Source organism: Anas acuta, chromosome 2 (genome assembly GCF_963932015.1).
Source record: "Anas acuta chromosome 2, bAnaAcu1.1, whole genome shotgun sequence".
Taxonomy (NCBI): Eukaryota; Metazoa; Chordata; class Aves; order Anseriformes; family Anatidae; genus Anas; species Anas acuta.
In genome coordinates this window covers 50,164,558-50,192,490 of record NC_088980.1, presented here as the reverse complement: position 1 = coordinate 50,192,490, position 27,933 = coordinate 50,164,558, and the positions used below count along the sequence as shown (strand labels likewise).

At 43.0% G+C, this 27,933-nt stretch overlaps 1 protein-coding gene across 5 annotated transcripts in view; it reads left to right on the top strand.

The window, feature by feature from the left end:
* Window positions 1-27,933, top strand: part of CDKAL1 (CDK5 regulatory subunit associated protein 1 like 1) — a 495,974-nt gene that overhangs the window by 452,521 nt on the left and 15,520 nt on the right. For 4 of the 5 annotated variants that reach the window (XM_068674727.1, XM_068674724.1, XM_068674723.1 and 1 more), the window contains one exon: window positions 22,453-22,575. In XM_068674727.1, the coding sequence (XP_068530828.1) occupies window positions 22,453-22,575 (123 nt within the window). Of the gene's footprint in view, window positions 1-22,452; window positions 22,576-23,746; window positions 24,078-27,933 lie in introns of those variants that run through there. The other variant, XM_068674726.1, reaches the window with a different exon arrangement.

Below are 27,933 nucleotides of genomic sequence, written 5' to 3'. Positions count from 1 at the left end.
TAATCTACAAAGTATGACACTGGAGAGTGGGAAAGAGAAATTCAGAAGAGAGAGATGTAAACCAGCAAGGCTTTCTGGATTCCCTGTCGACCAGCTGCTTTGGGGAGGGCTGTCTCCCTGGGTTTCCTATATATTCCTTGAGGATTACCTGACCCCATAAAATTAGGCTTTCTCGTACCAGCATTTTTCCTTTATGTATCGAGCAAGTGTGTTTCTGAAACTAGTGGTTTTGAGGGCTGAGAACACAAATCTGTCAGTTTTCAGTGATCTCCCTTATTTTTACACAAGCAGTGTATGTTCTTTCCTAGCAATGCATTACTGCCCACAAGTTCACCTTTTCAGGACACCATGCTCTCGTGCCATTTCTAATGTAATTAGTTCTTTATACAGTACCTCTTCTAAGCCCTTGGAACCTACAGCTTGGGAGATAATTATTTCCATCCCTGAAGAGGGAGGCTTCAAAATCCCTTTGCGTCTTGTGGGTTAAGTGTTTAATGTTTCAGCTGGAGATAGGTAAGCATAAGAACAGGAGCTGAATGGAACGCATTGTGTTCAGTGCCTATCCATTTTAAATCATTTTGCTTTTGGCCCTAAGCTTCCTAAACTTATGAAAGATATCTTTGGATTTTCCAGTGAGGAAGAACTGGAAATTATTTTCCCCCTTTCAACTGGAATAAATAGGGAAAGAGTTTTCTGGATGATAATGGATCTGCAGCAACAGCACTACAATGCACTTATTGTCTCTATTTTTCATTAAGTGATGTACGTCTTTAAAGTAATATGGAAGTGCTAACAAAAGAGAGCTGTTAAAAGTGTAGGAGCAAATAGCTTCAAATCTGTTTTTGGAGTTAATATATTTTCTAGAAACAAAAATAAAAAATGACTCCATCCTGACAAGAAGCCCTAAAAAAGTTCAGTCTGTGAAGGTAATTTATATGTGTGCACACAGACAGGTATTCTGGTCTGGCTTATTAGCTGCAGACTATTATAAAAGTGATTGAAAACAAAGGGAGTTGTTTGTGAACACTGCTTCAGTGAATCAAAACTATTAGGGATTTTACTGTTGTGAAAGCAGAGTTGATTTAACAGGCCTCTCCAAAGTTGTTTTTTCTTTGCCTCCAAGCCAGAGTGGACACTGGCATGAGACATGATTGCAGGCTGTGAATTTTCAAAGAGGTTTAAAGTAACAAGACCACCCCTGTTGCTCCACTAATGCTGCTGCTGCCCTCAGAAAGAATTCTGCAAGTGTTTGTATTGCAGAGGCAGCAAAGTAATTGAGGAGACTTGTTCAGGAAGCAACTTATGAACATTTCCTTACCAAAGAGCTCTTTGGTCAAGAACATGAAAGAAAATATAGCTGAAAGGAAACTAGTAAAAACCTTAATGCAACAGCATTGATTTTCTGATTTGTGTTTTTCTGTTATTTTTTTCCCCCTTCTTCTTTTTTAATATATCCTCTCTGCCTTTGCTAACAAATTACAGTATTCCACCCATTGCCTAAGATGTTTAAAAAAAACAATTGAGCAATTAAACAGGTTTCCAGCAGCTTTGGTTAGAAAGGCATTGGGCTGCATGGAGAATATGCTGAAAATAAACAACTGATATAATTTAATGAGGTGTAACTGAGTAATCTGGGCATCCAGCAGGTTTTTGCTATAAGGGGCTACATCAGAAGGCCTCTTTAATAAGTATGCTGCAACTGGCTTTTAGAATTGTCCTCACAGTACAGTTACGAAATATGTTGTGTTGATGCTGATCTATGGGCCCTGAACTCCTGTTTTTCACTCATTTAATTAATTAGTGAAAAACAGAGCCAGAGGATAAATGACTCTAAGGTCTTACACTTTCTTTTCACATTGTATTAGTGACAGAGGACTTGAGCAGGGAGAAGGTGACCTTGCTAGTAACTGTAATGTCTTATTTTTGATTTAATATGAACAAAAATCTTCTGTCCTTTTCTTTGACATACTTTGTGTAGTTTTTTGTTGTTGTTTGTTTGGGGGGCGGTAATGAGTTTCTTTAGGTTTGTATCCTTCTGTAAGGAAGAACATCATCTTCTATGATAGAGTGACTGCATCAGTCAACATGGGAAGACTGACTGATGTCATCGACTTGGACTTCTGTAAGGCTTTTGACATGGTCTCACACAACATTCTAATCTCTAAATTGGAAATATATGGATTTGAAGGGTGGACCATCTGGTGGATAAGGGATTGGCTTGATGGCTGCAGCCTGAGAGTAGTGGTCAATGGTTCTATGTCCAGGTGGAGGCGCGTGATGAGCGCTGTCCCTAAGGGGTCTGTCTTGGGACTGGTGCTTTTAAATATCTTCAACAATGACATAGACAATGGTATTGAGTTTGCAGATGACATCAAGCTTAGTGGTGCACTTGATACCAAAGAAGCAAGAGATGCCATTCAAAGGAACCTGGACAGGCTGGAGAACTGGGCCCATGTGAACTGCATGAGGTTCAGCCAGCTCAAATGCAAGGTGCTGCACCTGGGTTGGGGCAATCCCAGACATGAGCACAGACTGGGAGAATTGATTGAGAGCAGCCCTGTGGAGAGAGATTTGGGGGTTCTGGTGGATGAGAAGCTTGACATGAGCCAGCAGTGCGTACTTGCAGCCCAGAAGACCAACTGCATCTTGGGCTGCATCAACTGAGGGGTGGCCAGCAGGCCAAGGGAGGTGATTGTCCCCCTCTGCTCTGCTCTTGTGAGGCCTCACCTGGAGTACTGCATCCAGGTCTGGGGCCCCCAGCAAAGAAAGATGTGGACGTGTTAGAACAAGTCCAGAGGAGTGCTACAAAGATGATCAGAGGGCTGGAGCACCTCCTGTGAAGAAAGGCTGAGAGAGCTGCGGCTGTTCAGCCTGGAGAAAAGAAGGCTCCAGGGACACCTCCTTGCAGCCTTTCAGTATTTAAAGGGGTCCCACACAAAGGGGGGAAAAGGACTCTTTACTCATGTAGATAATGACAGGACAAGGGGAATGGACTTAAACTAAAAAATGATAGATTTAGATTAGACGTTAAGAGGGTGGTGAGGCACTGGCACAGGTTGCCCAGGGAAGCTGTGGATGTCCCATCCCTGGAGGTGTTCAAGGCCAGGCTGAACAACTTTTGGTTCTTGTCCAACCTGATCTAGTGGGTGGCATCCCTGCCAAAGGCAGGGGGGGTTGGAGTTAGACGATCTTTAAGGTCTCTTCCAACCTGAGACGTTCTATGATTCCATGAAGATTGTATCCATCTTCCACTGCAGAAGAGGTCATCAACTTTCTTGAACGGAAGTCTTGCTACAATAATAATGTTATTTCAAGGGAAGTTAGTGTTATGTGTATCAAATGACATTATTTATTTACTTTGTGGATCTGAAAACATATGTGATGTGATTATTAAATGGACAGTAATGGCCACTAAACTGAAAATTTTTAAAAAGAGAGAGAGCACATCATTTTATTTTTCAAAGACTAAACTGAAATGCATCAATACCATGTAAATAGCCATGCCTCTAGGGTGAACTGCCATAAGGTCCATGGGGAAGTTTTCTTAGAATGACAGAATATCCAGAATTGGAAGGATATTCCTCAAGGATCATAGAGAACGAGTCCACTCTCTCAAATCTGCTTGCTCTTCCCCAGAAAGAGAGGTCCCCCAGACAAATGCTACTGTAGAAGACAGAAGTGTTGATATACTAATTGGCTTAGTTTAAAAATGTTACATTTAACAACTGACTGCTTGTATGGATATGGAAATATATTTGGGAGAAGCTTTAGGTGTTCTTTTCCATTTTTAATAGCTTTGGATGATCTTCCATCAGTTGGCAGGATAACAGAGAGCTGTGGAGATCCTGCAAGCGCAGTGCTGCAGTGTCAGTAGTGTGCAGGTACATTGGGGTGATCCTTGATATACCTGCTGCCCCCCAGAGCACTGCTTGCAAGCGGCCTGTGAGTCAGCACCCGTATCTACTGCCTTTCCAGGTGAGCTGCTGAGCCTGGTTCCTCTTTCTGCCAGCAGCAATGAGGGAATTTGGGCCTTATGGAAGGGCAAAGTGCCTGTTTAAGTGCATGGTGCTTGTTACTGGATACTGGTGGAGTGTGTATTTGAGGATAGGGATGGGGTGTGTGGGAACCTTCCTGTGTCCTGTTTTTAACCTCTATCAGAGGGTGCCTGTGATTGGAAAAAGTGCTGCTTCTTCCTTGAAATCTTAAAGTGGGTATCAGAGAAGAGAGAATAGGCCTCTAGCAATTAAAATTGCTGCAGTGAGCAAAGGTGGCACTTCCAAAATATCAGAAACACACATCATACTGACCATCATGTAACTAAACGGACTGCTCTCCACAAAATGTTAGTTTTCATTCCTGGTAATACAACAGCATTTTGATCAGGTTGCTGCAAAAAATGTGTCCCACTTCCAAAATGTTTCCAGCAGTTTGAATCACTCTGGTACCAAAATTTCTTCATCAGTTCACAAATACTTGAGGTGGTTTGTTTCCAAATTTTACACTGTTGGCTTTTATTTTTTTTATATTTTTTATTTTTTTACTACTGTAATTCAGCCTTATAGCTTTCCAAGTCCAATATAATTTACAAGTTTTGTAAATTATTTTTTCTATTACTAGTTTTCCATCATGTTTATGAAGATCAGAAGAACTCATTTGCTTCCTTAGCTCAACCTTAATAACTGAATCTCAAAAAGTATGTTAATTAACACCTAGTTACTTCGATATTTATGTTGAAATAATACTTTGTGAGTGGAGCTCCTTTTAGATAAGTATGATTAATAATCCATTAGCTTAAAGTGTTAGAGGATTAAAGTAGATCTGGTACTTTTGACAGTGTACTCAAAACACCACTTAATATAAACCAAGACTGAATGAGAGCCTAAGTGGCTATGTCTCTTTACCTGTGAGCAATCATTTTTGAAAAGCATTGTATTTTAATCAGATAATTGAACAATAAAGATCTGCATCTGCTTGCGCACATGAGCTATTATGGAAACTGTACTGGAAAGTTGTCTGGAGGTTAGCCTGATGATGTCTTGTTGCTTGTTTGATTTTGAGAGTTTTTTTTCAGATGTAGCTGCTCAGCTTGTAAAGATACAGATGCAGTTATAAGTATTGTAATCTTGCAGTTGAAATGATACAGCCAGAATAGCTGGGGAATATGTTTTGCATGGGCAGCTACTTGAAATGTTTTGCAAGTACTTCTTAGCTTTTTGTTTTGTTTTATTTTTCTATAGGTGCCTAATACAAAAACAACGGTCTGGCATTGCTTACTGTAAGAGCTGAAAGTCTGGGGTTGGAGCCAAAGGTCTAAAATAGAAATGGGCAACTTAACAGTCTTTTTTGGTGACTAATATAAAGCCTCTGTCAAAGTTCCTGACTCAGATCAGTCCTAAATATAATAGCAAGTGAGCTAGGAAACACTGGAGAAAAACTTGCTAGAGAAAGAGCAAATGAACTGCTCTTTTCTTAGTAAGCTCTATCACAGAACTGATGCACTGCCTAAAACTGGTTAAACCAGGATGCTCAAGCCTTGAGGAGTTAGATGCCTTCACAAGCATCTGTTTAAGGAAAACCCACACCTTTCATTTAAAAAAAAAAAAAAAAAAAAGTCATTCTACCTTAATGGGCCAAGCTGTCTTATCCAGAAAACTTTGATCAAAAACTCTGGTGGTTCTTCAAAGCTGATCCTAACCACTGTGGGTGGAAAGCCAAAGTGAAAAGTATGTGAAGATTTTTCATACCTCCTGCTTTTCTTTGAGCTGGAAATGCCAGAAGAGAGACTTTCTTGTTTCCCGTGTGTCTTTCCCCCCCCTGTTTCTCATCATAGTTAGAGTCCTTGGTGAAAAGGGGATTGTGGTTCACAATTGTGAAACCTCTTTCTTGTTCAGAGAGCAATGCTGCATGAGGAAAAGGCTGATCCATGCTAAGAAGTAGGTGATATTATTATTCCTTCTGTGCTTTTCCACCAGAAGTATAAACTTGGGCTTATTAGTGAGATGTCCATAGCCTGTAGCTTTTGGTGTAACTGCCCTCATCTCATCTGTACTTCATGAAAGTTGGTGATGTTCACCATCTCACAGGATTTGCCTTCATATCCTGGTTTAAAAGAGGGGGCTAGGTAGATTACAGGAGTGCTTTCTGCTGCTTATTTTTTTAAATCTGGTATTCTCCACCCCCTGCCTCAGAGACAAACTTATCCAGGTGGAGTCTTAATTGGTAATAGAGGCAGAACTGTACCTGGTTAAGCCCCCATCTGTAACAGTCAAGGAAAGCACTGTTGGCATGTGAAGTCAGTCAATTCATGGGGGAGTTTAAGTGCTCTCCACTCATCCGAAACTGTCTCAGGAAGTTTTATGAAACTCCACAAAGGCACTTGTAGGATTGTAGTGGGTGGGAAGACCCAAGAAACTGGGTGGAGTGGTGAGAAAATGTTAAGAATAGCTGGCAATTAATCTTAGCTCCTGGAACTAAGGGACTTTCCAATGCTGGCAGGTCTCCAGCTGACAGTGTGTGTTGTTATTCAGGCTACGTGCCAAGAATACTTAATGCTGACTGCTGGGTGTATTGGAGAAAAGTCATTGTGCAGGCACTGTCACTCAAAGGAAATACGCCACACCATAATCATTGGTTCAACAGTCATTTTGCAGACAATGAACACTGACATTTGGACAGCAAATGGAGCAAACAGTAGAAAAAGGGTGGGTGGGTGGGGAAACCTTTGCAGTCTTGGTAGTTAAGACCATTAAATCAGTTAGTATACATTGCCTGTACATAGGTTCTGAGGTGCTGCTACAGTTGTGATAATGACAGTGCTGTGAGAGGGTGTTAGGGCACGTGGGGAAAAACTGATTATTGAAATAACAACGGCCCTTTGCAGTGAAGAAAGAAAAAAACTGTCTATGTTTTGAAAGAATGTACTTTAAAATATACTGTAAAATGGGAAAACTGGGGAAAGAGAAACGGGTGGAATATAAATTTACCCTGCAGATTTCAACAGAGTCTGGACTTCAGAACTTATCTGGTGTAACATATTTCCTACTAGCTGTGACAGGCTGTGCTGTACTGTGCCCTTCCTGCTGCACTACCCCAGTGACTGTTATGGAATAAGTGTATTTAGAGAGCTTGGCTGAGTGGGGAGACCAACTGAGCAAATGAAGGGTTGGGGTCTCTTCCTGTACTGAACAGAGCAAAGAGGCACAGCTGTGGGAGACCTGTGGTTATGTCCACACTGCCCCATTAGGTCAATCTCAGCTCCCTCCTGCTTGTTGCCCCATGTCTGTCAGTCTGAGGAGCTGCCAAAGTAGCCCTCTGGGCCACCCATGCTGTACAGTGAACTGATGCTCCCCAGTACCTTGCCGGCACCACATCCCACCTGCCACCCTTCAGCCATCCCAGCATGCTGAGGCAGCTCCAGGTGAAGGGAAGAAGCATGAGGCAGAAACGCAAACACACTGCAGCAAGAGGCAGCCTCTCAGCAGTTACTGCAGGGCCAGTCAGCCACCTTATCTCTAGGACTTGATTTGATAACCCCGGCGCCAACGCTGGTCTCTTGCAGATTACCGGCTAGCCGCTGCCTTAGATGTGCAGGACAGGATCACTGCCACACTTTGCCACAGTCCTTGACGAAGTATTCCACATAGTGCCCCAGGGCACTTTGAGAAGGGCCTCGATTATTAATAACCATTATGATTTATTTTTTTTTTTCTATCAGACTCTAAAGTCTCGCTGATTGTCAGGTATTATTTATACACACTTGTGCTGGTTGTACCAGGTTTGTATCATCAGACCTCCCACATCTACTTTTCTGTCTGTCAACCTTTTTCCCATGCAATACCCACTCTTACAAGGCAAGTGCAGTGATCTGTCTGATCAGCAGATGCATTCCCTGCTCCTCCCATTGTGGCTGCAGCCTTAGCCTAGTGACTTCAGAAAGTTCGACCATGTCCTTAGTTAGTTCTAGGGGAAAAGGATAGGTAAAAAAGGTGAAGGATGTACCAGGCTCAGTTTGGATGGCTCAGGTTTGTAGTCCATGGTGGTAGAAGTCCTTTCAATAATAGTATTAATGGCGCTTTTTACCACGTCCTTTCTGGCATTGAATATGTCTTTCTCCTCATCCCAGGGGCAGTGAGGTTCCCTCCCCTGCTTTCTAATGATAGCATGGTGCACATCCATCAGTGTGATGGTTTCCCTCCCAAAGAGAGCATGAGATATGTTGTACTGAAGGCAGGGTCACCTCCAGCTTGGAGAATTGCCATTCCTGGTCTTGTGAACACTGTGTTGTTTTTTAATCCAGTATTGCAATTCAGTCTGTGTGCTTTCTTTTGACAGCTTTTTCCTCCCAAAGAGAACCTACTTCTGCCTGAAAAATACTGCCAAACTAGAAAAGGTGGGGAATTTTTCAGACAGATACCTGGATGTGGCCATTGCAAGCGACCTGTCTGAAACCACAGTCCCATGCACACTGCATGGCTGTGTTAATACAGGCATTGCTCTATTTCCAGTATTCGCCACTCAAAGCTGACTCACAGCACTCTCTGTGGGAGGCAGTCTCAAGTGCGAGTTGTCTGGAATGCCAGTTATGTGGAGCCTTCATGGAGGTCCCACGGGGGACAGGATGCTCCTGAGGTTTAATCTATTGATAGAGCAGTGGAGGCTCCTCTGTTGTCACTGTGGTGAATGGTATTTTGTCTCCTGCGTCTAGAGCATGAGGAAACCAGTCCTAGAAAGAAGAATGGTATGGGAGAAGTTTAGGCTAAAGAAAATCAGCAGTCAACAGATTAAGAGATGGGAGCAAGAAGTCAATGTGCAAAGCCTCCAAACTGAGGTCTAGATACTGAGATGAGTGGATGAAGTAAATGAGCAAAGAAGGAAGGGTCACAGGTACTGCAAGTGGTAAACATCTGTCTAAATAAGCATAAACACCCTCCTGTGCTAGCACTGACCACCTCTAAGTATCTAATTTAGCATTACAGGGCTGGATTGGGTTGAAAATCCTTTTGCCAGAAACCTAAAAGAAAAGGAATAAATCCACGAAGGGCCACAGATGCACTTTATGGATAACATTAAACCAGTGTAAAGGCTTGGTGCCTCCAAATGAGGCAATTACCTTGCTGCCACTTCCTTTGCTTCTGCAGTGAGGCAGTGCAGGGAGTCACACTAGCAGGGAAGCACTCACCCTTTGATGGTCTACATCTCTTTAGAGGTTTGCTCAGTGCCAGGAACAGGAGGTTGGAGTATTAGGCCAGGGAAGTGGGACTCTTGCTTTATGTGTTGGTCCATTATAGAAAGAGCTAAACATGTCATGTAGAACTGAACCATCTCTTTGATACTGCTAAAACTCTCAAAACAGTGTCCCATAGGAACGCGTACACCAACGTAGATACCCATTACTCTGAGAGTTGGAGGGTTACTGCCAAAACGTTGGAGGCTTGGTTTCAAAGCCAAGCACTGAAGCAGGGCACATAACTTTGGAAAGAGAAGGGCTCCATGGGAAGGCTGAACACCAGAAGTGAAATGTGGCATTAGGAGCATTTTTAATGTCAAAATCCTTTTGTAGGTTTCACTGTGTTTACACATGACTGATTCATAGTGCTGTTTTTTTACTTGTGAGATATAGATAGCTCCAAAACAGTTGTAAAAGCATATGCATTAATTTATAGAGAATGTATATATATATATATATTACATTAAAAACAAATAAAATTAAACCCTTGTGGTATTTGAAAAGTTAATTGAATGCTTGTATGAAGCTGACATCTGGTGTCATCATCAAGACAAGATTACAGACAGTGATGAGACAGTGATGCTTACTAATGCTATTGACATGCAAGAAGAAGCAGCAGGAATTCTTCCCTTTTGTATCATCAAAACTGAAGCACATGGTTAAAGCCAGAGGAGAGCATTTGTGACAAAAGAACACAAGAGAATGGTGATTTTCTGTAATATTTCCTATGTTATGTTTTCCCATTTTATTTTCCCACAAAGAGGTTTGTTTGTTTGTTTGGTCTTGAGTCTGAAATTGCCTGTAATTTCCATGAGAAGCACATTTTTACATGTGCAGTATAATTAGTAATATTTTCCCCAAAATATGCTTGTGAACACAAAAAAGTCAGAGGTGCTAAATTCCAGGATGTGTGGTGATAGGTAAGTGGAACCAGTGTTCAAAATTCAGTCGGAGTAAATGTAGCATCGCCCTGCGGCCCTTATGAGAAACCCCCAGTATTTCGTATTACATGTACAGACACTATCAGAAGAGACTCCTCAAGCACACACAGGAGGTGGGACTCACCCTGAGCTTAGGGTATCTTTTAAGTTAGCTGTTTTTTTTCTGAGCCAAAACGTGTGCCCTCCCCCCCCACACCCCCCCAAGGATGTCTTCAGCTTTAAGTGCCTTGCTGCGTAATAGTAAAGGAGGAGGGAGTAGCATTGCTGAGGACAGGAGGTTAAGAAGAAACCTGACTGGGGAAGAAGCCAAACTAAACAAAGGTTTAGATCTATAGCTGAAAATAGTATAACTTACCATTTTCCTCTGCCAGTGGCTGACACACCACATTTTTTGTTCTTTAAAACCACAGTGAACCATTCCCAAAAATGGAAGTGTAACCTCTCTTTTCTACACTTCTGTCCTTCCCCTCAGCTGGGGAAAACCTGTTTTTTTCGTGCTGCATTTCTCATGACACGTTTGACCGGAGGGTTTCTTCACAGCATTTCTGCTGGGGGCTATTTGTTTTATCTCACTTTTTTTTTTTTTTTTTTTTTTTTTTTTGCGGTAGATAACAGACCTGTGTGCTGCATAGATTAGACTAGGCAAATTTTGCCACTGATTTCTTTAGGTACAGATAAAATGCCTTAGTCTCCCCCTCATGTCTGCACTTAAGGCAAAATTTTAAAATGTCACGATGTTAATGGGAGTGCTGAATGATTTCTGTGTTTCCTTTGCTTCTCAGCTGGCCACGTGTGCACGCTAATGAGACACGCTAATATTGAAGCTGGAATTTGAAGTGGAGCAGAGGCCAACCTAATAAATCTGCTGTTAGTTCAGGCACTGCAGTGATGTTGCTGTACCCTGGGGGAGGAAGGGGAGAAGCTGAGTGTTGGGCCTGAGGGAGAGAGAAGGAAATCAGCTGTGGGCAGGCAGAGAGACAGGATTTGGGTTGCTGAGGACTGGAGGCAAAAAGCAGCTTCTGAGGGCAGGAGCATGTGCAAAAAGCAGATTGTGGAACTTCTCATGCAGGAGGTGCCTGTGCTGCAGTGAAAGAATAAGTGGTTTTGGAGTGGTCGAATCTTTATACTTAAGAGTATATAACAGAGACTGTATTAATAAATAAACTAGAAGGAGAAAGGAAGGGGTTGCTACTTCAGGCTTTTCCCCAGAATTTACTTTAAAATGTTGCTTTCATTTGGAAGCCTCTTCCAGTAAGACAAAGCAATCCACTCTTCGTCTTCTTATAGTATAGCAGAGATTTTATGCTGACCAAGCTCTGGCTGCAAAGCTGGCCCTTCTTCAAGCAGGGAGCTGAGCCAGCTGACTTTGGGAGGTCACCCCAAACCTGACTGCTTGGTAATTCTGTAATCTTGAGCACTGAGAGTGAAGTCTCTGCTCCATACACACCAATGAGAAAGTTCATCACTGCTGTCATTGAAGCTGGAATCTTACCCTGAAAGGTTACTGATTTCAGAGTCATGGCAAACAGATGAAGACAATAGATTTAAAGGTCTTTGTATGTTACAGGTTAGAATTTGATGGATGTCATCTACAATAGCTTATTTTCTGTGTTGGAGCTGCTTGACCTCTGTGAAAGAGGCAGGTGTTGCATATACCTGCTTCCCACCAAAGAGAAGCCCTTAACAAAACAACACTCACAACATCATCAAAATCATCACTCAAAACATCACTCTAGAAATAGGTTGATAACTCACCAGCAGAGCCAAGGATTTGAGTTGTCATTGCAACATGCTGGCTTCACCGCTTGTTCATGTTTCTTCCTACTATATGAAAATATAAAGAATGCTTTAAGGAGCTAGATTATTGCTGTTATGTACTTCGCTCACTTTTAGCGCAGGAAGATGAGGAGGCTGGATCCAGCCAGTGAGAGAGAAAAAGGCTGCTGGAAGAGATCGGTCTTTCTCCAGAAGGGCCACTGGCTTGGACTGAAAAGCCTTACCAAAAGCAGAACATATAAATCTGTAGATGGGAAAAGCTATAGAGCAGCTCTGAAACTATGATGAATTAGAGACTTGGTAGATGCCAGAGTCTCTGCAAAGTTACTTGTGAGCACTAAATTTCAGTATCCCTCTCTCTCACTCAGTAATTATTATTATTTTTATTATTATTATGCCTTCTGTAAGAAGATCATGAGCTGTAGCCATTCAGAATAGTTTGTTTCCCTGAAGTTATTTAATACCAATTATCCCTCCTCAATCACTTTCAGAAGAGACTTTGTAGAGGGAGGACTAGCAAATCTCTGGAAAGCAGATCTGAACAGCTGCACCTCATCACTTTGTGAAAGATTAGGAAGGGATGAAGCCTCAGGCTTTTGGCTGAAACTGGCCAAAGTAAACACAGAGTGGAATCTTTAGGGGTTATGATGAAACTAGAAGTAACAAAGAATTAAAGCCACCAAATATATTCAAATCACAGGTTGCATGGGATATCTGCATTTCCTAAACCTGATTGGGTTAAGCCCATCATCTTTTTTTGGGTATATAAAGTCCTTTATTTCATCAGTAGTCCTAATGTCAGTGGGATTATTTATATAAAAAATTATTCTTTAATGTGAATCGAGGTATTACAGTCTAGTCCTATGTTTGGATGTTATAACCCTGTTTATTTTCTTGTCCATTTAGACTTTGAGCTCCCTAGAAAAGAATGTCCTCTTTATATGCATGAAGTACAATAGGTTGTGATTCCCCCACAATCGTGTCACTTATACTAAAGAATTTAAATGTCAAAACGAAACATTTTGACCTTTATAAGAGTGTTCCTTTTTTATATAATTTTCACTGAATTTAGACAAAGTGCATACATTCTCATGAAATACTTTAATTAAGCCCAATTAGTATTTCACATTTGGCCAGCTCCACTGTAAAGAGACTTGGTGAACACAAGTCACTGGAATAAGCAGAACCATGGATCTTATGTTTCCTACTGACTTTTTAAACTTAAATTAAAGGTTACTGCACGTTACATCAGCTGGAGTTTGTACGTGTTATTCCCTTCAAGGAGAAATGAATTTGAGTAATACAGGAAAAGGTGGTACGTGTGTGGATCCTTGTCTGAAGACAAGAAAGTAAACAGCACAGGACTGTAACAAGTTCATTTTAAAAGGAGAGGGAGAGATTACAGGGGAAAGTTTGTACTATAGGAAATATCTCTTCAGCTGAGATTGCGGTGAAGTTGCCCAGGGTTTCAAGGTAATTGCTACATTCCAAGTTGCTTTCAGTGCCAAAGCTTAAGTAGTGGGGGTAGCTAAAGGAACAGCATCTTGCCTGGATAGACGTACCTGGAACTGCAGGGTGCCACAGCCCCCAGCCAGCCTGGGTACGGCTGTGCCCAGCTGCAGCTGATGAGACCAGCTAGAGGAAGTTCAGGCCACCTCAGGTAGGTCCCTTCTGTGTTTCTGCAATTAGGCTTTAAGAAGGTGGCAAGGACAGCCCTGCTGCAACTGCACTGCAAGGGGTGGAGTGCCATTAGCTTTCCCCAGTGAGTCTGGACTAGAACAGCCTGAGGACCTTTCCTTTCTGCAGCAGCAACATGCTGTGAGAATTAGCACTGCTTTGGCAAAAGCATACATCTGTAAAGGGGCTAGCAAAGAAACCTGGGTGTTGCTCGTTTTGGGAAATGTATGCAAATTTTTTAATTGTCGCTGTTCTCAGACTGCTGGAAGCATGAAAAGTCAGACCAGTTATTTAATCAAAAGCTTGGATGTTGACAGTGAGCAAGACATTATTATTATTTTCATTTATTTATTTTCCAGTAAGGCTGTAGTCTGTAATAAATATCTGGGTTTTGAATATACTTTTGCATTGTTATATGCATGTCGTTATATACACTTTATAATGCAGTTCTTTGTTGCTCAACAAAGTTTCCTGAAGTATTTATTTACCACCCCTTTTACATTGCTGCTACATTTCTCCTAGAGGAGTGATGAATCTGTTTGGTGAGGACTATGAATTTCTCATCTCATTGAGTTGTAGTACCTGTAGTTATTCCTGTCCTCCTCATCCTTATATGCTTCTTTTGTAAGGCGCGTGTGCTTGAGTTATGATCACCTTGCTGCATTCCAGCTATTATGAAGCTGCTTTTGACTGATTCTCTAAAAATTGCCATTAAATGTATCTCTCCTGATCTTACGTTTCATTTTTAAAGCTATGTGGGGAGAAGGAAAACAAAGTACGTCCTTTTTACTATTCAAACTTCATCACACTGCTTGGGAACAATGCATGTCAGCTCCAGGCTTAAAGTGCTAAATAACATTGTTTCATAAACACACAGCTATTTTGTCCAAACAAGCTGCTTCATCAAAATGTTGAAAAATGTATTGTACTACTGGGACAGTTCTGCCATAGACAGTTTTATTCCTCTCTCTTCTCTTATTTGTGCTTTAGGAAAGAAAAACAATATAATCATTTTTATTTTTATTACTCAAATATTTGTTCTGGAGCCTGGAGAAGAGAAATAGCTATTATACATTACGTAAATGACATCTTTTTAAAAACAGCCTTACAAACAGTGCTACATTAACCCTTCAGCAACACCTAGCACCTCATTCTTCTTTGGCTGTTGACAAACAATGCCATTTAATGTCAGTCAGATAGTTAACTACAGCTCAGGGTAGTATTTTCATCCAGTCTAGTGCCAGTTGGAGGCTCTCTCTTCTCCTTACCTCCTTATAGCTTGAAGGTGCTAAGTTTAACACCTACAAAGTGTGGAGTTTTAATTTCATTGAGAAGAGAGAGGACTGTTTTGTTTTGTGTTTTTGTTGTTGTTTTTTCCTTATTATTAAAACGTTGGATGAATAATTATAACAGGGAAGTGGCTTCAGCCTTCTGCTAGATTTTTTTTCCCAATTCACTTGCATATTTCAGGATGCTTTTTAAAATTTCTTATCTTCCATATGGCAAATTATTCTTTTTGAATATCTTGCACTTAGAGTGAGAACACTTTGGGGATGGACTTAACTGGTGGTCCAAAACCAGGGTAATTATGTTTGTTGCCAGGGAAAGAAGAATATTATTCCTGGAGACACAGCAGGCATTTTATTAAATGATTGTACCAGCTGGAAACAAATTATTGCCTTTATTTTAAACTACCATTTAGAAGTCTAATGCTTTTATTTCAATGAGAGGCAAATATTTAGGAAGATTACAGCTCCTGTGTTCTTGTGATTTTTACTGGGGTATCCTAGGTTCATATAATTACCCATGCTGGTGTTATATGCCTTGTTTTTTTGATGAGACTGCCATTACCTGCAAGTCACAAGTTGATCCTTCTGTTATTTCCCTTCTGTCTGATACCACAACTAATTTTGGAGTGAGGAAGAGCATATGCACCAGGTGGGCTGTGTTTCTAATAACTGATTTTCTTGAACATGTTATACGAAACCTTGCCAAGAAAATATCACTGTTGCATTTTGAGACCAGCTGGCATTGTATTGGAGTCTGAAGAGGGAAGGATAGAAAAGCAAAGACCGAACCATGTTTGTCTGTGGTGTCACTCACACAGATTTTTCTGTAGGTGAATTTGGATCTCTGTGTGCTCTAGAAATCGTTTTAGTCTGGGATTTTGTGGAGGGAAACAGAGGTAGTTTGTGTGCACAACTTGAATTGTGATTGTGCACATTTGTTTTTCCCTCTGTTTTTCCCTTTAATAGTCCCTAAGGCACTATTAAACGTATTTTCAGTTGAACTCTGAAGTTGAGGTTGTGAGGAACTGCATGGCCCAGTTCTCTGGCTCAATTGCTTGGGTGTATGGCCACCCATAATATGAATGTGTTGATGGACAATAAAGTCTGGAGCAATCTCTAAGCCTTTCTTTCCCAGCTCTCCAAGACCGAAATTGATAGGAGATGGTTAAAAGCAATAGTAGCAGGGGTGCTGTATGAGTTACTTTGTTTGGCAGTAAGTCTGATTTCATGGTCTCCCATCAAAAATGCCTTAGCCACATACTGCAGAGTGCTGACACAGTATGAGCTCACACTAGCACTTCAAATCTGTTCCAAAATGTTGAGCAGTTGCTATTTCAACTGTTTGCCTTACTGTCAGATCAAGTTGTTATTTGTCCTGCTGAAAGCATAAACTCCATATACTCTGGCCAATCAAGTGAAAATGTGAATTTGGGCCCATTGCTGAACTGAATTACATTTGTATTGCTGAATCAAATTTGTCAGGCAGTGCAATGGCCATGTAGTACCAGCACGAGTGTTCCTCCCGCTTCTTGAAGACAAACAGGAAAGTAGTAAGGCTGGGGGTATTTTTCCTTTGCACTTTTCCAAAGATTTCTGAGCTGTTTTGGCTGGACCATGCAAATATATTCAGTTATATGAAACATGAAAATGTTCAGTAAGGTTACATGTACACTTTGAAAAGTGCCTGGTAGTCCTATCAGCCCCATGTCTCATATAACAAGTCAGACCCTGTGATTAGCAGATGGGTGGTATGGCACTTGACTTACTTAAACAATTTGTGCTGAGTAAACTTTGTCATATAGGTAACCCTAATTTCTCCAAATTAGATATGAATATTTGGTGGAAAAAGCTAATCTGTCTTTCAAGGCTTTTAGAAATATATGTTTTTTCTCTTTGTCTTTATTAAAGAAATGAAATTAAAAAACCTCTTCTACCTCTGTTTGACATTGCATCAATGAGAACTTGATATGAAAGATACTAATGTCCCCAGTAAAAACATCTCTTTTACATCTGATGTGAATATATCTAATGTACATACAGTATCTGTAGCATAGTGCTATAGTCTCCTGGTAGCCTCTGTGAAACTATAGCTGTTCTCCTTCCTACCTAGTAGGGCAATGCTGAAAACATTGCCAGGATGCAGCCACCTACCTCAAACTATAGCTAGAGGCACTTTAGGAGCAAGGCCTATTTGTGCAGTACAAACTCTGTGAGGAAAATGTTGATGAATTTAACAGACATGAAGCACAGACTCCCCTAGCTAAAGTCGAAATATGATCAGAGAATATAATCACAGAGTTTGAAGGCTTCAGGAGGACAAACAGGTGTTGTCACTGCTGTGTTGCCTCCCACTATGCATCTTATAGTGGAGGATATACTATTTTCTACTTTGACATTCAGAACTTTTCCTTCAGGAAGATTTTTATTTTTATTTATTTATTTTAGTGAATGTGTGAAGGCTGGGCCCTGATGCATGAGCTAAAAGCCATCTGTGTGCTATTTTTTTTTCTTTTTGGGTGTTACTGTTCCAGCTGACTCTCTGCAGTCCATGGTTATGAAAAGGCTGAACAAGAAAGTAAAAAGCTGGTAATACCCTTTGGGGAAAGGAACAGGCAATCAGTCACCTGAAGGTCATATAAAGTACAATGGGCCTATGCAGTGGTGCAGGTTGGACTGATTTGTTTCATTAATCAAAACTCATACAGTGTTTGCAAAGAATAATTGACATTAGCAGAGCTGTGTTACTTGGGAATGCAATATTAACCTCTCTGTTTAATTACATCGAGGTTTAAACTCAGAAAATAAGACTTTGCTTATTCAGTAGCAACAGTGCCTCTTTTGTTAACAGAGTAAACTTTTTGTTACATTATATAGGACAAATTTTGTATTTTTAGCGGTGAAATAAATACCAACTTATTGTGACTGTGATCTGAAAGGAGGTAATGTCAGATACTGAAATGGAGCTACAGTCTGAGGAGCTCCCTGTGCATAGTAGTGGGAGGGAACAAGAAATAAAATTTCAAACATTATCGCAATGTTTTCCTGATAAAAGGTATATACGGGATGAAGAGGAGTGGGAAAAGAGTGTTCAGAACAGGCAATGTGTGGCAGGGGAGAGGGATGTATTAAACACTGGTTGAAATTGGAAAATAATCAAAAGCAACAAAAACAGCTGTATAGATATGCATTTAAAGGAAATTAGGCTTGATTATTTTTTTTCTCTATAAAGATAAATGCAAAAATCTTTGGTCATGGTCTGTCACTTGCATGTTATGACTGCTGCTTATCCTGCAGATTTGTTGCTACCAGTGCACTGTAGCAACAGGCCAGGCCATCTGTATTCACCACTGTTTCTACAAATGTGCAAGTAGCAGCTCATCGGGTGAGCTTCGTGGTTTGTTTGCTCAATACTTCGTATAATGAAGCTTTGATCTGTGAAGCATCCATAAATACTACTGCAGCCCACGTGGCTATGATGTCCTAGTCCACTCTTTCCATCTTCCTGATGCTAAGTATTACCTGTCCTCTGGGGAAATCCTAGTGAAATCAATAAAACCACAAAAGTGTTGCTCAGTTCGAGTAAGACGGCAAAAGCATTGTCTCCTAAATTTCATTCTTAACTGAAGATGTCTTCTGCAGCAGTGGCATCCAGTTTATATCCTATGTGATTACTCTGGCCTAGTAGGGTAATTAATGCCTCCCCTTCTGATGGCCTACTTTCCATAATCTGATTAATTGGATTGTTTCAGTGAACATGAACTCCTCGCTAACCATCCTAGGGATGCCTTCCCTCCCTTGAGGGACTCAGATGGGGTGAAATGAGCTTGGGAGAGGTTCTGGCTGACAGGAGCCAATTCACGTTCCCAATGTAGGTCTCAAGACCAACTACAAAGATGGTAACTAAAAGAAAGAGCATGAATTGTTTATTGCTTATAGCAGCTGAGTCCTTCCCCTTCTTCTTGGGCAACTTCTGGGTAAGAAGCGGGCTGCCCCACGGTTTCTGCATACGTGCTTGGCTGTGACCAAGGCTGATGACCTGGTGGACACAGTGGACGCTCTGAAAAGCCACAGCATGCAGGTGCAAGGGTTTCATTATGGCATAGGGGAGAGGGCTGTGCCACTGCCCTCTCTGTGTTCTCAATGGAAGTAAGAAACATGCCTAGTATTAAGGAGCTTGGTATTACTGTCCTGCAGAAATAGTTCTTTTGGCATGATAATTGACCTCAAGAATTAGATTGCTGAGAGAATCTTCCAGCAGGAGCGTTGGTCCCAAATAAGTTGGATAGTGGTGTCCATTCTGCTAAGCACTGTAAAAACAGAACAGAACACAATTTGGCACACCTTTCTGGCTACTTAGTCAAGGAGTAGTAGTTCCACAACAAAGGAACAACACCACCACCCCTCCTTTTTCCTGTTAATTTCTTTTGTCTCCATGACCTCTTTTCAGCTCCCCATCTCACTGTGGTCCTCCAGTTTTTAATTTTCATGAATAAATGCACTCTTTCCAATGGGGTTTGCTTGACAGCTCTCTGACCCAGATGTTTTTCAGTATGCTTTGTAGCTACAAATTCTTAACTACTACCCAGTATTTGCCTTTTCTGCTCTTCAGAGATTGTATCAGCCAGGGAAAGCAGTACTCTTTCTTTCTATCTGTAGCAGTTGTGTTGTCCTGACAGAGCCCATTTTGACAGAAAGTGCTAATAATACCTTGGTTTTTCAGCTACTGCTATGCATTTTTTCCAGTACTGCAGATGTTTTTACTGAAAGCTTAACCAGCATCTCCTCCTCTGTTTGCTGTGTCAGGTCAGGGTGCCACCAATAATGTCAATGTAGCTTTGGCATTTTTTCAGTATTAGCTGCCTGTTCACTCCAAGATTCAGTCTCAGCACCCCTGTATTGTTGACCTGCTGAAGCTATTGATTTCTGTAGCTGGAATACATTCAAGTCACTGAAGGAAAAATCTGATTTCCCTTCACAACAAAAAATGTTTGGGCCTTCAACTTCAGCTGCTTTTTTTTTTTTTTTTTTTTTTTCACTGCAGGAAAATGTCATAAACAGTGTTATGTTCATTCATAGCATCTTGTTCATTATTTGATATTCAGATACTTAGTAAAAAGTAAGCATCAAATCTTTTATTAAGGATGGTAAACTTGGGCACAAACCACCTATGGCAGAACTCAGTTAGGTTTTACAAAACCTACTGATTTTTATCCTTCTTCACATCAGATAGTTGCATTCCTCACGTCTTGGGGGATAATCAGGGGCATATGGAAAAGCTTGTGCAAAAGAGCCGTGCATTCACCCTCCCTCTCACCTCACCCTAAATGGAAGAGGACATATTTATAGTCAGTATTGACTAAGTGTGCCTTTTTCTTTTGAAACACAGAAGTTCTTTGTTGCCAGACTTCAGTTGTTCTTGTGTTCTAGCCTTTTATTTTCTTACTTATTTTTAATGGTACCTAGCCAGTGACTGCTGTTTCTCATGCTTGGAAAAAATAATTAAAGACACCTGTACATCATACACAGTATAGAATCACTTCCATCATTCTTTGCATATTATGGATTGTTGATGAATTCTCAGCAGTGATTTGGCTCAGGAGTAGCAAAGTGTCTGATTTCACTGGCCTCCTCATTTGCACAGTGTCTGCTTCACACTGTTCTGCTAAAAGGGGCCTTAAATTATGCAAATATTGTTTACTGACATTATTGCCTCCTGTCACAGCCTAAGGAGATTTAGTGTTGATATATTATTTAACTGTGTTTAGACAGTGGGTTTGTGAGATTCTGTACACTTGAGCCACGATATAAAGCGGGAAAGGTTGTACTCTGGGCCTGTGTATTTCTTTGGGGTTATTCGTGTTTTTCTGGTGTACTTTTTAAAATGTTTCTTAATTGTGTGGTTTTGTGGGGCAGCTTCAATGGCTGTGGTTTCAAAAGTCTGAGAAAATTGGAAAGCTGCTGATTCTGCAATTGTGTGTTTGTCTGTGTACCTGTAGGACTAAGGACAATATTATTTCTTGAAGTATTCCCATCAGCTGAAACACAAAGTTTGCTTTCATGAAAGCTGCAAATATTAAACCTAAATGTGTATCTTAGTCTTTAAAAAAATACTTATTGCTGCCAAACAAAACTGTAAATTTTATTTTGTCTAAAATGAATGATTCAGTCTTCCCAACATGAGACGTTATGCTTTTTAATTCTCTTCTGAGGCTCAAAGGTTCTTGCAACTAGTTTAATTCCTCCCTCTGGAGCTTGTTATCCATCAGTTAAATAGATTGATACAAACTGCTATTTCCTGACTCTGGTCTTTACTAGTTTTCTTTTTTTAATTAACTATATGTTTGTCATTTTTTCCTTATTTTTTTTCATAATCTACCCATCTTCCCAATACAAATCATCCTTGTTTGTTGAAGAAATAGTCTTCATTTTTTGTGAAGGATTAACTGATATTTTCTCAATTATTAGCAAGAGTTGGCATGGAGGGGGGGAGGGAAGGGAGGAGAGTCTTTATTTGCCACATGTGTCTTATTTGTGGACTTACACACTGCTTTTTTTCATATACTCTGTCATCAGGTGCTTCTTGCAGGTTCAGATGGAGAGACTGTTCCTATTGTAGTTGTGCCAGCTTCCCTGCTAAATATTTGGCAGAGAAAGGTGTAAAACCCTATTCATGAACAGTGAAAATCAAGACCTGAAAGCAAACTCCCTAATGACTATATTTTACATTTCCTCCCCATCCCATTGCTTTTCTCTCATCTATGAAGTCTTAATTCCTAAAGGAAATTCATTTTACTGAAGAAGAGTTTCATTGCAGTTAAAATGATCATTTTTAATGATCTCCTGCCTTATAAGGGACTTGGTTTATAAGGATTTTTATTCTTATTCAATATTGTCAAGCACAGAATGGGTAACTTTGAAATCAGAAAAACAATTCAGGTGTTACTGTCTACACAGCCACCTCAGGTTTATGTATCTTCCCTGGTTGGTTCTGTCCTTCCAGGTTCATTGCTGTTTAGACACAGCAGAAGCCCCATCTACTAAAAGTTGATTCTTTTTTCATGTGTGATCACAGTACGTTTACACACTCCATACAGACACATATAATTTACGTTTTGCTTCCCATGAATCTCTTCTCAGTGTCTCTTGCAAATATATAAGTTCTTTGCTACTCTTTTCCTCACTCTTAATTCACATCCAAATGTCTGACTTCCAGGTGTCGTCCCACACCTGGTGGGTCGATAATGGTGGTGGTAATACAGGCTTTCCATATGAAAGTTGAAACATGAAGTTTTGTTTTGGTTTGGTTCGGTTTTCCTGCAGCATAAAACTTCCTTCCACCCACATTGAAAATTTCATTGCTTTTTCATGAGCTCTGCATGGATCTGAGTAAAAAGGGTGAGGACTGAATACAAGGTGTACCTTTCAGCATTCAACTAAATGGGGCTTTAAAACTAGTCCCAACAGCCTGAGTTTTAAAAAGTGATTTGCTGTTGAACGGATTGGGGGTTTGCAGAGAATAACATTGCTCTTATGTTCTAAACAGATTTTCAGACAGACTAAAGAAGATTCCCTCGAGCAACATCCCACGTATCACAGCTCATTCAACAGAGCAGTGGATGCCCTTGATATCACAGACAGAAACATTCCCTGTGCTGTACACTCTCAGGTAACTGCAGAATGGGATTCAGCCTAATATATCTTTTAGTTTATTTGTTTCCACCACAAACTGCACTTCTCTCTGTATTGTCCACAAGGTGGGCCATGGCTCAGCTGCGAGACTAGCAAGGATGAGCCATTGGCCTCAGTGCCAAGTTTGGCACTAGTGGACGCTGAGACTGACATTTGTGATTTAAAGTGATTTTTAAAACTAATTTGTAGCCAGATGCCAAACCCAATCACTAACACTGTTTCAAACTTCAGATTCTGGTTCTTTGGTACATATTTTTGTAGTGGGGTTGCTGATTTCTTTTGCTTAGTATAGTTTTAAAATAAGCTATTTTAAAGCTAGGTGTCCAGATGGGCCTTGAATATCTCCAGAGGAGAATCCACAACCTCCCTGGGCAGCCTGTTTCAGTGCTCTGTCACCCCCACCATGAAGAAGTTCTTTCTCATGTTGGTGTGAAACCGTGTGATCCATCTTGTGGCTGTAGCCCCTTGTCTTGTCCCCACAAACCACCGAAAAGAGGTTGGCCAAATCCCTCTGTCTCCCACACTTAAGATATTTGTAAACATTAGTAAGATCCCCTCTAAGTCTTCTCTTCTCAAGGCTGAACAGACCCAGGTCTCAGCCTTTTCTTTAAGGTCCTTTCCAACGCCAACCATTTGGTGATTCCCTGATTGAAACACCAAGCCTTGTGCACTCAAGGTCAGCTACCTCCCAGGACAGAGACTCCACAGCCTTTCTGAGCACCAGTCCTGCCTGAGCACCCTTGTGGGGACAATCTTTCCCTTTTTCCTAGCTGGGCTGTCTTCACCTGCAAACATAGACCTGGTGCCACTCAACTTTCTGCCACAGAGCCCCTCGGAGAAGGCATGGGCATCATCTTCTCTACTCCCCCCCTCCCAGCAGACAGCTGGAAGCAGTCTGAGCCTTTTCTCCTTTGTGCTGACCACAGGAGTTCCCTCAGCCTGTGCTTGTATGCTGTGTGCCCCGGCCCCTCAATCCCTCCAGTGCCGTCAGCTGGGCCCACTCCACACCCATCAGGATCTTTCCTGTACCGGGGAGACCAGAACAGGATGTCGGAGCCCAGGGGCAGTGGCAAAAATGACACCAAAGAAGAGAGGACAGTGCTTTCACGGTTGTTTATTCTTATTGCGGTTGTTGTTATTTTTATTAGGATTATTCTACCAGTTTGTTGCCCAGCCTTGGGAAGAACCGGTAGCCAAACAGCTTGAGTGGACTTTTTGCTGCACTCCTGTGCTTCTTTCTGGCAGAGCTGAAGACTTGTGTTTCTTCAGAGGAGCACCTGTCTGCGTCACCGTTTTGAGGGATCTGCTGCTCCTCTCTGTGCACTGCCATGCAGGGCGCGGCTTCGTCTTCAAGCACCTCTTGGGCAGCCTTCTCGTCCTCAGACCGAGATGCCCCACGCCGAGCGTGGCCTTCGGAGGGCTCCTCCTGTCGCCCTGGTGCAGCAGCCCACAGGAAGCCGAGTGCGCTCTTGTCCACAGCTTGGGACAAGAGGCGGGGATGGGGGGCAGGGGATGGGGGAAGAAGCCATCGTGCAGGCAAGCCTGCAAGGTGGTAAAAGGATGGCCTCTCCCCCCTAGCTGTGGAGGCGGAGGCAGGGCCGGGAGTATGGAGCAGTCCGGGCGGCTCTGCGATGACGGTGGTGTTGTCTCGCGGGTGGGAGCCCTGGCACGATGACATTGTGCCACATCAGATGGTTTGGAGGTGGATCCACCTCCATCAGCTCTTCCTCCTCAGGTGGATCCACCTCCATGGGCTCCACACCGTCCGCCGCGGCTGCTCCGTCTTCCCTCTCACTCCGCCTCCACTTTCTCTTGGGTTCAACAACCCAGCTCGCATTGCTCCCACGAATGCGTGGGCAGCCATCATCCCAGGGCCTCTTAAGGACAGCCATGCTTGTCATTCGTCAGAGGGCCTGGGAGATCAGCGAGGGGTGGGCCAGGCGCAGGGGCTTTTATAGGCTCCGGAACACAGCGAGGGGCGGATGCCACAGTGACATCAGGGAGCCTCAGTGATGCCCCTGTGATGGCGCCATGCACCACCCACAACGTGGCCGTGTTGGGAGGGGGCTTGTGCAGCCTGAAAGAGGCCCTGGTGTGGAAGGAGGAGGAGGGTCAGGGCGGCTGAGGGTCCCTTTCCTGGGGGTGGCTCTCCTGGGATGCCCTTGGCTTAGTATAAGCACTGCTCTGCAACAATTAAAGCATTGGGGTGTTATCAGCACTCTTCTCATCCTAAGCCAAAACACAGCATTCCATCAGCTACTAGGAAGAAAATTAATTCCGTTCTATCTGAAACCAGGACATCTATCCACCCCTTATTCCATACCATTTATGTCATGCTCAGGTTACACTCTTTTCCATACATTCTAATTAGTCACCTATAGTAATCATGGTAGTGATAACATACAGTATAATATACTAATTAACATGGTACAATTCAGTTCATGGGCTATTCTCACCCAGTATTAAATCTCCTTGAGGTACACACCGGACCTCTCCGTTCTTTTGCATCACCCACCAAGTGTATCCAGGTCCCTGAGCGAAAACAATTCCACGAATAGGTTTGCCTTTTCCTGAGGCAGGAGTAGCCCAGACTGTTTTACCCAGCATATTTTTTACATGCACTACAGGAACTTTATCCCCATCTACAGTACGTAACAGGTTTGATTGGGCAGGTCCAGCTCGGTTGGTAGATCCCCTAGTATTGACTAACCAGGTGGCCTTTGCCAAATGCGTATCCCAGTTTTTGAACGTCCCAGCGCCCATTGCTTTCAAGGTAGTCTTTAACAGGCCATTGTATCGTTCAGCTTCCCCGGAGGCTGGTGCATGATAGGGGATGTGATACACCCATTCAATACCATGTTCTTTGGCCCAAGTGTCTATAAGGTTGTTTCGGAAGTGAGTCCCATTGTCTGACTCTATTCTTTCTGGGGTGCCATGTCGCCATAGGACTTGCTTTTCAAGGCCCAGGATGGTGTTCCGGGCAGTGGCATGAGGCACAGGATATGTTTCCAGCCATCCGGTGGTTGCTTCCACCATTGTAAGTACGTGGCGCTTGCCATTGCGAGTTTGAGGGAGTGTGATGTAATCAATCTGCCAGGCCTCTCCATATTTATATTTCAGCCATCGTCCTCCATACCAAAGAGGCTTTGACCGTTTGGCTTGCTTGATTGCAGCACATGTTTCACAGTCATGAATAACCTGTGCTATAGCGTCCATGGTCAGGTCCACCCCTCGATCACGAGCCCATCTGTATGTTGCATCTCTACCTTGATGGCCTGAGGTGTCATGGGCCCATCGGGCTATAAATAATTCACCTTTATGCTGCCAATCCAGGTCCACCTGAGCTACTTCAATCTTAGCAGCCTGATCTACCTGCTGGTTGTTTTGATGTTCTTCAGTAGCCCGATTCTTGGGCACATGAGCATCTACGTGGCGTACTTTGACAGCCAGGTTCTCTACCCGAGCAGCAATATCTTGCCACAATGCAGCAGCCCAGATGGGTTTTTCCTAGCTGGGCTGTCTTCACCTGCAAGCATAGACCTGGTGCCACTCAACTTTCTGCCACAGAGCCCCTCGGAGAAGGCATGGGCATCATCTTCTCTACTCCCCCCCTCCCAGCAGACAGCTGGAAGCAGTCTGAGCCTTTTCTCCTTTGTGCTGACCACAGGAGTTCCCTCAGCCTGTGCTTGTATGCTGTGTGCCCCGGCCCCTCAATCCCTCCAGTGCCGTCAGCTGGGCCCACTCCACACCCATCAGGATCTTTCCTGTACCGGGGAGACCAGAACAGGATGTCGGAGCCCAGGGGCAGTGGCAAAAATGACACCAAAGAAGAGAGGACAGTGCTTTCACGGTTGTTTATTCTTATTGCGGTTGTTGTTATTTTTATTAGGATTATTCTACCAGTTTGTTGCCCAGCCTTGGGAAGAACCGGTAGCCAAACAGCTTGAGTGGACTTTTTGCTGCACTCCTGTGCTTCTTTCTGGCAGAGCTGAAGACTTGTGTTTCTTCAGAGGAGCACCTGTCTGCGTCACCGTTTTGAGGGATCTGCTGCTCCTCTCTGTGCACTGCCATGCAGGGCGCGGCTTCGTCTTCAAGCACCTCTTGGGCAGCCTTCTCGTCCTCAGACCGAGATGCCCCACGCCGAGCGTGGCCTTCGGAGGGCTCCTCCTGTCGCCCTGGTGCAGCAGCCCACAGGAAGCCGAGTGCGCTCTTGTCCACAGCTTGGGACAAGAGGCGGGGATGGGGGGCAGGGGATGGGGGAAGAAGCCATCGTGCAGGCAAGCCTGCAAGGTGGTAAAAGGATGGCCTCTCCCCCCTAGCTGTGGAGGCGGAGGCAGGGCCGGGAGTATGGAGCAGTCCGGGCGGCTCTGCGATGACGGTGGTGTTGTCTCGCGGGTGGGAGCCCTGGCACGATGACATTGTGCCACATCAGATGGTTTGGAGGTGGATCCACCTCCATCAGCTCTTCCTCCTCAGGTGGATCCACCTCCATGGGCTCCACACCGTCCGCCGCGGCTGCTCCGTCTTCCCTCTCACTCCGCCTCCACTTTCTCTTGGGTTCAACAACCCAGCTCGCATTGCTCCCACGAATGCGTGGGCAGCCATCATCCCAGGGCCTCTTAAGGACAGCCATGCTTGTCATTCGTCAGAGGGCCTGGGAGATCAGCGAGGGGTGGGCCAGGCGCAGGGGCTTTTATAGGCTCCGGAACACAGCGAGGGGCGGATGCCACAGTGACATCAGGGAGCCTCAGTGATGCCCCTGTGATGGCGCCATGCACCACCCACAACGTGGCCGTGTTGGGAGGGGGCTTGTGCAGCCTGAAAGAGGCCCTGGTGTGGAAGGAGGAGGAGGGTCAGGGCGGCTGAGGGTCCCTTTCCTGGGGGTGGCTCTCCTGGGATGCCCTTGGCTTAGTATAAGCACTGCTCTGCAACAATTAAAGCATTGGGGTGTTATCAGCACTCTTCTCATCCTAAGCCAAAACACAGCATTCCATCAGCTACTAGGAAGAAAATTAATTCCGTTCTAACTGAAACCAGGACATCTATCCACCCCTTATTCCATACCATTTATGTCATGCTCAGGTTACACTCTTTTCCATACATTCTAATTAGTCACCTATAGTAATCATGGTAGTGATAACATACAGTATAATATACTAATTAACATGGTACAATTCAGTTCATGGGCTATTCTCACCCAGTATTAAATCTCCTTGAGGTACACACCGGACCTCTCCGTTCTTTTGCATCACCCACCAAGTGTATCCAGGTCCCTGAGCGAAAACAATTCCACGAATAGGTTTGCCTTTTCCTGAGGCAGGAGTAGCCCAGACTG